This window comes from Nothobranchius furzeri, chromosome 1 (assembly GCF_043380555.1).
Source record: "Nothobranchius furzeri strain GRZ-AD chromosome 1, NfurGRZ-RIMD1, whole genome shotgun sequence".
NCBI lineage: Eukaryota > Metazoa > Chordata > Actinopteri > Cyprinodontiformes > Nothobranchiidae > Nothobranchius > Nothobranchius furzeri.
In genome coordinates, this window is record NC_091741.1 from 44,225,725 (window position 1) to 44,235,647 (window position 9,923).

At 39.2% G+C, this 9,923-nt stretch overlaps 1 protein-coding gene across 3 annotated transcripts; it reads right to left on the reverse strand.

Moving 5' to 3' along the window:
- Nucleotides 1–1,286: 1,286 nt before the first annotated feature.
- Nucleotides 1,287–6,987, reverse strand: kera (keratocan). Of its 3 annotated transcripts, none has more exons than XM_054739744.2 (3): nt 6,582–6,987; nt 2,244–3,118; nt 1,287–2,161 (listed from the first exon to the last, which is right to left on the reverse strand). In XM_054739744.2, exons 2-3 carry the CDS (start codon nt 3,103–3,105, stop codon nt 1,992–1,994), a joined length of 1,032 nt encoding a protein of 343 aa, XP_054595719.2. In that variant the 5' UTR covers nt 3,106–3,118; nt 6,582–6,987; the 3' UTR covers nt 1,287–1,991. The 3 variants fall into 3 exon arrangements, with proteins under 3 accessions (XP_054595719.2, XP_054595718.2, XP_015815443.3); XM_054739743.2 differs by having other exon boundaries at nt 6,578–6,987; XM_015959957.3 differs by lacking the exon at nt 6,582–6,987 and adding an exon at nt 4,065–4,461.
- Between the last annotated feature and the right edge of the window lie 2,936 nt (nt 6,988–9,923).

Genomic DNA, 9,923 nt, shown 5'->3' on the forward strand with positions numbered 1-9,923 from the left:
ACTGGAACCACCAGTCTTTCCAACCACCACCAGCAGGCAATGTGGGTTCGGTGTCTTGGCCAAGGACACAACAGCAGCGTTCTCTGGTGGGAGCTGAGATTTAACGTAAATCTCTGGTTACAATCAATTTCCCTCTGGGATTAATAAAGTATTTTTGAATTTGAATTGAATTTGAATTTGAACCTACAACCTTTTACTGGACAACCTCCTGAGCTAATGTTATGAATTGAGAACACCTGAGTTTCTTATTTTGAAGGGAAGTAACCATAACGGCTAAAAAAATGGGATCTATGGTCCTAAGTCTCCAATAATTTAAGGTTTTATAGAAGTATTATATTAAGAAATAAGATAAATAAAAATAATGAACTGAAAACACAATATAAAAACATTTTATACTTTAAAAAAGGGTAATATTATTAAATTCTGTTATTAAAAAAATTAAAACTGAAATTATAACCATAAAATTTATTTAGGTGTGAAAGTTAAAGTAATTTTATGCCACATGATTTTGTATATGTGTTTTCCTTTCTGTAAAAGCTGAACTAAACAAAGGAGCAACCCAGGGGCGGCGTTAGGCCCGGCTACTTGGGCTGAAGCCCCAGATGTTTCATGGAAAGCCCCGGATCTAAATCGCGGAAGTAAGATGCAGTACCAAAGTCCAACAGAGAGGGAGCAGCTGGCTGTAGTTTGTATACAGCCTGCCTGAGCCTCCACCACTGAAGAAGAAGCCCTTCAGCAGCCGGCTTCTTCTACACTCTGCCTGAAACGCATGTGTGAAGATGGACATAAGGATGTTTTTTAGACAAAAAGTACAATGACAGAACCCCAGCTTTGATGAGACTGGTGCTGACTCAGGTTTGTGAGTCTTATTTGAAAATATTTGTTGTGCTGCTGGTTTGCATAAAGTTAGCTTACTATCAGGTAAAGTTGTTGGAGAAAGAAAGGGAATATTTACTATCGTCTCACACTAACAGGAACAATACTATGCCCTGAAAATGCTTAATGTGTAGCTTCAGATTAAAAATTATCTGGTACAAGACATATATGATGTTGACCAGTGCGTGCCATGCATGTGTGTGTGTGTGTGTGCATGCGTGCGCGTGTGTGTGTGTTAAGCCCCGGATCTTCTTCAGTCCTAAATCCGCCCCTGGAGCAACCTACACTTCATAATCTGATATATTTAGACAAAGAATAATTTAGGCCGCCTCAGACCTAGAAACTGAGTCGAGAAAAGTAACTTCTCTTCATAAATGTACTGTAAAAAAACAACAACAAAAACAAACAAGTACATTTTCATTCAGAGGTTTTATTCTCATTACAGACAGTTTAACTCTGAATCTCCTGCTCATTTAATTCAGACAAAAACACTTATCATAATTAAAAAGTGTGTTGGCAAGTGTTAATCATTTTCTGTGTATAAAATATTAAGGAATGCTGGCCAAGGATAGTTTCTGCGTAATTTCCACCACGTTAAATAAAAACAAATTACCTACAGTACGTGTTTTTCTCTGAGGAAATTCTGTTTTAAAAAGTAAAGAAGAATCAAAAACAACGAGAAATCTAGCACACAAGAATCGTTTGTTTGGCTTCAAGCCTACAAATGCGAAGTAGTCAAAGACAAATTGCAAAAGTTCAAAAGAGCAAAATCAATTCAGTCATTATAATAAACATTCCTAATGTATTCACATCCTAAAGTGTAACTCCTTTTGGTTCAGAACTCTACAGGAAGGTGTTCATAGCAACATAAGGCACAACTATATGACAGAAAATTGTCAGAATTAAAGTTCTGACTTATAAAAGTAGATTTCACTCAAATTTGACAAAAAAAAAACTTGTTTAATGATGAAAGGAAGAAATGAGTGGATGCTATCCATCCATCTTCAAAAACATGCAAAAATGTGCGGCTTTTTTGGTTTCCTCCAAATCGCTGTCCAGGTCAGATTGATAATTGTAAGAAAAAAGAATTTTAAATGTTGCTGATTTTTTTGTGCTTAGATGACAATAGATCTAAGGAGACCGAAGCACACGAGGACATCTCTGGGAATCGGTGGGTTGATACCGTTCCCGTCCAGTCGGAGGTAACGCAGACGAGGTGAGCTTTCATTCACGGAGTCGCCCAGAGAGTCGGCCGAGACGGGACAGATGTTGGCACCATTCACACCTGCGAGAAGGACCTCTGATCAACAACAACTTTATTAACTACAATTTAATTCCTTCATGCATCTGCACAAAACCATACTCACTTGTGATTTTGTTGTGGTCCAGGTGGAGGTGTTCAAGGCCTGAGGGGATGATGGGAACCTCAGTCAGCTGATTGTGAGACAGCTGCAGGTCCAGAATGCTGGAAATGTTGAAAACATCATTGGGAACTCCACTGCTGCCAAGCTTGTTGTGGTTGAGCCTCAGGAATGCCACTTTGGGCAAACCCTTGAAGTAGTCAGCTGGGATCTTCTCAATGTTGTTGCCGTCAAGGAAGAGCTGGGTGGTGGTGGGTGGCAGTCCGAGGGGCATGCGACTCAGCTGGTTCTTGGCTAGATTAATCTGCACCAGGTTGTTGAGACCCTTTAGGCTCACCTCAGTCACAGAATCATCCATCAGCTTGTTCCCCTGGAGGTCCAGGAGATTTAGCTTATCCAGACCAGCAAATACCCCGGTGGGAATCTTGGAGATGCGATTGCGGGAGAGACGTAGATGCTCGAGGCTGGCCGGGAGTGGAGATGGCACAGAAGACAGGAGGTTGTCGTCCATGTACAGGTGTACCAGCCGTGTCAACGCACCCAGAACGCCTTCTCCAATCCCTTCGTTCTTGATTTTGTTTCCACTCAGGTTCACCCAGTGTAGCTGCGTTGCATTCTCCAGCACATTTGCAGGCAGGGATTCAATCATATTGTTCTGCAGATAGAGGTACCTCGTGAAGGGAGGGATCCTGGGGATGCTCGTCAGGCCCTTATTGTCACAGTAGACCGCACGGGGGAAGTTTTGGGGGCAGGTGCACTCCTTAGGGCAGGCTTGGATCTGGGCCAGGAGTTCCTCATAAGGCACGTCCTGGCTGAGGACGAGACCCACCTGACACAAAACAAGGAGAAGCTTTTGTGCGAGTGCCATTTTCCTGCTCAACCTGTGGTAGAAACGAGAGAAGAACCTTACTGTGGTCAAAAACAGTCATGAAATTAAAAAAATATCCACCGTTAAGTCATTTAAGAAGTTCCGGCTCCTGTTGTGTGATTTCTAATTATCAGGACTCTAATAGAGGCTTTTCTTGTTGTGTAACACACATCGAATTACAGTGTACAAACAATGTGGCATGTAAACAAATAAAATGGAACCACTTAGGTGTTAATGAAAGCACCCAATTTCTAAAATGAACCTTTATTAATGTTAACAATATTATGAGTCGTTTCCAAGGTCAGGGTCCAGACTGAGGTCTTTTCTTGTCGTCACGTTGCTCATCAGACACACGAGAGACCGGATGTGAAGTCAGGCCAACTTTAAGTGCATTAGGACTGCCCTTGCACACCCAGTTTCAAAATGCAGACACTTTAGAAGGCAACACATAAGACGAGGCTGCATGCTTAGTTTTTGTTTGAAAAGATTTTAAAGTTTTGCATGAAGTAAATTACGATTCACAGGGATCCAGATTCGGAAAATTGACTAAAATAACGACTGCACATGAAATGATGTGTCAAAGAAGTTTAAAACCAAGAGAGAAAGAGAACAAAATCCAGAGTAAGCTCTGCCATCTTCTTTTGATCAGTATCTTAAGCTTCCAGTTGATTTGTCTCAGCTCCCATCTGGGTTTTGTTTAAATTCCACGTGCTCCATGTTCGTCTGGAACTCATTTTGAGTAGCTTTTCCACGGATGGGCGCACTGCTATTAAAAAGCTGAATCATCTCTGGTTACAGAGGCTGAAGCAGATATAGTTTTAGTACACAAGACACAGTGACAAGGTGGAATTGTAATTCAACAAAGTGCATTCAGATGAAACCGTTAGAGGGTTTTTGAGAGAGACCAAAGCATCCTCACAGACAAGCTTGCACAAAAGCATGACTAAGGGTTTTCTTACCTTCAGCTCTAAAAGGTACTCTTTAAAGCGTCTTTCCTTTGCAAGTTATCAAGATTGGTCCTGAGTGACAAGGATCTGCGTCTCACATCCCTGTATTTGTACCACTGGCCGTTTCAGCATGTGCCAACCTGTCACTTAGGATGACACCAAAGCTTCTCTCAACCAATCAGAGGGCCCAGTCATGAAAGATCACGATCTTAGAATGGTGTGCGGGGTGCTAACTATTTTGAGCACTTGAGACATGGCACACTTTACGCAGATGTAGCTGGTCTTAGATGGCTGATTTCTACATGCGCACTACCCTTACTCCCTCTGATGGCACCATTGATCTCAGCGAACAAATCCCAATGCCCTCTGCTAACCTTTGTGCTAATTGTGTGTCTCCACTGTCAACAGAGTATTTAGGATCAATTACTTTGCAACCGCTTACAGTTAGCGGGGAACACAAAGTGTCCAAATACAAACACACCAACATAGATAATGTCATTTGAATTTTATCCAACTTGAGTCCATGTTAGCCAGAGCCGTAAGTCCTTGATTACATGATTTATGCAAGAGGGTTATGCTAGGTAATTCCTCCACCACAGTTCAACTCATTTTAAATAGTTAGACTATTTAATGCAATTCTGAGTATAAGAAAGAGTTTGATCAACAATTGTATGCAAAAGAAAATCTGCACACAATGCAGTATAACACCAGCAAAGCCCTACTGACAACTCTGTACCTCGTTTGTTTTTGATTAGCATTTTAGATTAAAATGTTTGATGCTACGTTGTTCATAGCCACTATCCAAGAAAGATGAAGTACACGTGTATTTTCTTCTAATATCAGTAATGAAGTGAGGTCAGACGAAAATTAGGCGATTATACTCCAGGTTGCAGACGCAAATGTTGCTGCAGGAGCTAGCTAACATCCGGATTAGTGACCTTTCAGACGGCGAGCATGGGACTGCGCTAATTTCTAGTGATGACGACAAAGGCTTGAATGGAATGGGATAATCTCTGCTGACTTGTGAGGATAGACACAGCACTTATCCGTGATCAGGGATTGAAGCCCGTTAGAGCTCCTTCACTGTTTTCCTACAGTAATTCTTCTAGACAAGGACAGAAGACTGAATAATGATTTAAACATCCAAACATTAGATTTACACAAATCAGGTGAATCAAGAACAACAAAAACAACGGTTCATTTACCTAAGAAGCCATATTTTAATCTGGGAATGACATCATACCCATTGTAAGGTAGTTACAGCAGGAAAACCACTGGGAATAGTCTATTGTTGAACCACTTTTAGCAATCCAAGCCAATGACAATGTATTTCTTTGCATTTTATGCATTCAAAACCAGTTCCATCATATTCACAGTTTGCTGTGTGACAGATTTAGTTTGATGCAAACAAAAAGGACATCTTTTTATTGCAGCTACCACAACCTTTTGAATTGAGAAACCACATAATTCCAATTTTAGGAGGTTTTAAGTTGATTTTCGTTGGACTTAACTCTAAACAGAAAAAAAATCTTACTTTTAAGTACAGCTTCTGATGTTTGAAACACCAAGTTTCTATGTGATAATGTTCAAATAAGGTTTTAATTTATGTTGTAAAATTTAAAATTTTATGTTTTTAGGACCAATTAAAGAAAAATAAAAACATTTTGTCTGAGATTAATTAGTTTTCTGCAATTGTGTGGCCTCAATCATCTGAACATGTTTTGTTTAGATTCCTAACTACTAACACCAATCAGCTACGCCAGAAACTAAGACTCATCAGACATACACATTAGCTGCTAATGCATATGTGATATTTCTTTTAGATTAAATGTCACACATTGTAGAATAAGAGTATCCGCATGCACCTAAAAGAAGAAGAATAACCATCAAATTGCTGATTCAGTGCTACAGATGTCAGTAAGATGAAATGCATCTTTACTAAAAACAAATATTGGACTCAGTCTGTCTGACAGACCAAAAAGAAACACATGCAAAGGAAGCTGAGTGCTAATTTCCTGCCAGAGTCTTTTATACTGAGCCAGATATTTTAATTATTACTTTTTTATGCTATGTAAACATTTAGATGACTGAAATCCATGACTCATTTTAGTTAGCATTGCTCACTGTGTCCAAAACTCTGAGTAAATATTCTGCTTATGGACAATTGCTATGCAAAAATAGCTAAATACGCTATGGCAATAAAAAGGAACAAGCTTGGCATTAAAGTTAAAGATAAAGCGTTTTCAGCTTCATTAGAATCCTGTTTTAAAATTCAAGCCTGCTTTAAACTGGTGGTTAAAATATTGCAAAAAAGGTGTTTGCATGCAGAACATCCACCAAATTTTAAAATTTACACCTGATATTATGTGAGCCACTTTACAGAAGTAGGAACCTAAAAACTACATGAAAGGTGATCTTTCTTTTCAAGTGCTTGTAGTAAAATGTTAACTGCACACCTGTCAAAACCATTCATTCCACATTTCTTCAGTTCTTCAGAATAAATACATAAATAAAATCTTTCATACCTACTTTTGTAGAGAGGTGAGGAGTTTTCCTGCAGCCAGGTGTAGTTTGGGTCTTGATCTTGACTCTGAAGCAATCAATGCTGCAGCCAGTCCTGATTGGTGTCGAGCTGTTCAGTTAAATCAAAGCGACACCTTGCACCCCAGCTGAACCACGAGGAAGGAGCATGTGTTGATGGTGGAAGGACGACTGTGTGTGACTTGGGGATGTCCATTCAGAAACTGTGACATACCCTTGTCTGCCAGCCCAGCAGTTTTTTCCCCACCTCCTTCACTTTGTTTTCTCCTTTGTGTTGTAAAAACCGAGCTAAGTGAGCTGCATGGTGACAAAGTGTTGCACCTCAACCCAACCTAACCATTCTGTTTTCTGTAAAGGTTTGGGCTCTCACCTATGACTCTGGGGGATGAGTGAAAGACCATTTAAGGGCTTTTTTCAGGACAAAAGCCTAAAGATGTCACATAAGTTTGACAAGTGAAGTTTTGAAGGGGCTTGAGGGAATTCACACCCCATTATCCCGAGTGGAACACTCCCTTTTTGTACAACCAAAGGCTACATTTTTCACCTACATCATGCTTGTCAGTGGAGCTGATGCAGAGAAATGGAGGTCATCCCCCAAGGCCTAAAGATGCAAATCCTACTTTGTCAGAGTTTTAGATCATAGCTTTGGAACGGCAGTGAGGGCCATCGTGGAAATGTGTCACCAGAGTAATTCTGACATAATTACAACTGTAACATCACCAAATGGACTGATTTTGAGATCCCACAGTTCATATGCACGGCCAGAGCAAATAACCCTGGCTACACATGTTCTGCTATATTTTACCCTGACAGGAGATGGAATGTCTGCAAGCAGGCTCTTTAATCAGATGACTTCATCAGCTGAACTGAAGCTTCATCAGATAATGAAAGATGACAGTAGCATTCTTTTCCAGGATCCTCCACAAGAGAACTCCGTTAGATAAACTTTTATTCCCAGAAGAAAAGAAGATTTCATAAATAAAAGTAATCATTTTATAATTAAAATTATCATTGAAGAAAAGAAGATCTTATAACTGAGATTTTATAATTAATAATCACTAAATATTGCCATGTATAATTATAAATGATGAAATGTTTCATTAATCTGTTTCAATGATACTAAGTATGTTTACTGGATTAGGTCTTCACAATTACAGACAGAGTAAGGCTAAGATAAAGACATGACACATAAGTAACCTTGTCCCACATTTCAGAGTTCAGAATCGGAGACTGTGTTCTGAGATGCTTGGCAACTTCTGAGATAACACCAGGCCTTAAACAGAGCTTCACTCTCAGTCTCAGTAAGTCAGACAGACAGAGAGAGAGACGCTCAGAATGGCCGTCTGAGCAAGCCTCTTTCACCAGAAGGATTTTGACATAGTTAAAACCGTAAGCTTTTGCACCCGCAAAGCTGAGGACAACAAGATATTTTCCCTGCGGAACAAAGCTAATTTTGCGACACTCCTTCAGAGTTGTTTTGAGACGCTTGGTTCCATCCAGTCCACCTGTGTTACCTGGAAGCGATCCTGGACCGACCTGGTCGCACTAGGAGTTAGTCTACGGACTTCTGTACTCGGGGTCTCCAACCCCCCTGACATTTCAGATCCACAAGGGCGCCTCCACTTGGGTACATAGAACACAGCGAGATAGCATCTGTATGCAGTTTGATAAACAACAGCTTGTAGCTTACTTGCAAACCAAATTTCCTCCATTCAGGATTCAGCTTTCTCATGATACCGACTCTCAAATACTTTATTCACACCTAGTTCCAGACACCCATCTCTTAGTTCACATCCACTCACAGTAAATAGTTTAAACCATTTGTCAAGTCTTAAATTGTTTGTAAAATAAATTATTATTTGTTTGCAAACCTGACTGGTTCTTGAATCCTAAACGAAGTGATGACAGTCTCTGAATAAACAAAGAGTCTTAGAATCTTCTGCCTAATCCTCTTAAAGACCAAGTAGGTGATATTCTATAATTAATAGATTATGGGTCACAAGTAATGACAATAAAAATAAATAGCTCTTAAGCAATTTATTTAATCCAATTTACCCTCTATTGACTTCATTACACAACTATTGATTTTCCAAATTCAAGCAATTTTGTGACTTTGGCTTCAACCAACATGATTTACTTTACTGCCCACTTTGAGTAATCCAAATAAATACCTTATTGGTCTACATCAAATTGCACGAATTTCCCCATGAGTCATATTAAAGATACGGTTCAATCTTAGAACGACACACCCGACTGGATTGACTGCATGAGATTTTGGCAAAGATGCTCCTGCTTTGAAGATGGAAACGCCTCTAAACTTTGGGGATCCTCACGCATTTTCTTTGGAGCCACCAGGTCAAAAGCTAACAGTCATCAGCTAAAGTCCCTGCATTAGGTTTCTGTGATCTTCATCACCACCCTCTCCTTATTATGCTTTTTCTACCACTTCCATCTTTACCAGGATCCACTCTTTCCTATTCATTTTCTCTTTCCCTTTACTTACTTTTTTAATCTCAATTTTATTTCTCATTTCACCATATTTTTTAAATCATAAAAAAGTATTTATTTATATTTAAATTGTTTTGTTCTTGTGAAGCGTCTTGTGATTTTTTATCTTGAGAGTTGCTATATAAAATATGTTTTCTTTATTTCTTTGTTTTCATTATCTTGTCCAAGATCAGCATTTTAAATAATTGTACAGCACTTAAAGGACTTAAACAATAAAGAGAGTCACATTCACTAAAGGGTTATTTGAAGAGAAATGAGAAATTAACACAAGAACAATTGTAACAAAAAGTTTTGAAAATTGCTAAATATCAGTTGTCAAAATTTGCAATTTCTGTTTTAATGCCAACATTTTGCATAAACCATAGACTGTTTTGGATAGTTAAAAGATGAATACAATTAAATATAAAAATTAAATTAATACATTTCTACCACATCATCATCATCATCATCATCATCATCATCATCATCAACCTTTATTTATAAAGCACATTTAAACGGCGACAACGCCAACCAAAGTGCTGTACAAGACAATACATCACCAAACTAGATACAGCAACATAAAACAGATAAAACTAATAAAAACTATAATAACAAGAAAACAAATAAAAAACAGGAAAGCACAAGGGTTTAACAGTCTCAGCCGGGAAGGTCAGGGAATAGAAATATTTCTTCAAACGCACTTTAAAATTGGGAAGGGAGGGGGCAAGTCGGACCGTCAGGGGGAGTTGGTTCCAAAGTTTAGGCGCAAAAACTGAAAAAGCCCATTTGCCACGGGCCGTATAGCGGGCAAGAGGGACAAGCAGAAGGTGTTGGTCAGAGGAC

Coding starts and splice junctions, on each gene's coding strand:
- kera (XM_054739744.2), bottom strand. CDS start 3,105: ATGGCACTCGCACAAAAGCTTCTCCTTGTTTTGTGTCAGGTGGGTCTC. Junction 2,162..2,243: donor GGACCACAACAAAATCACAA/GTGAGTATGGTT, acceptor TCCTTCTCGCAG/GTGTGAATGGTGCCAACATC.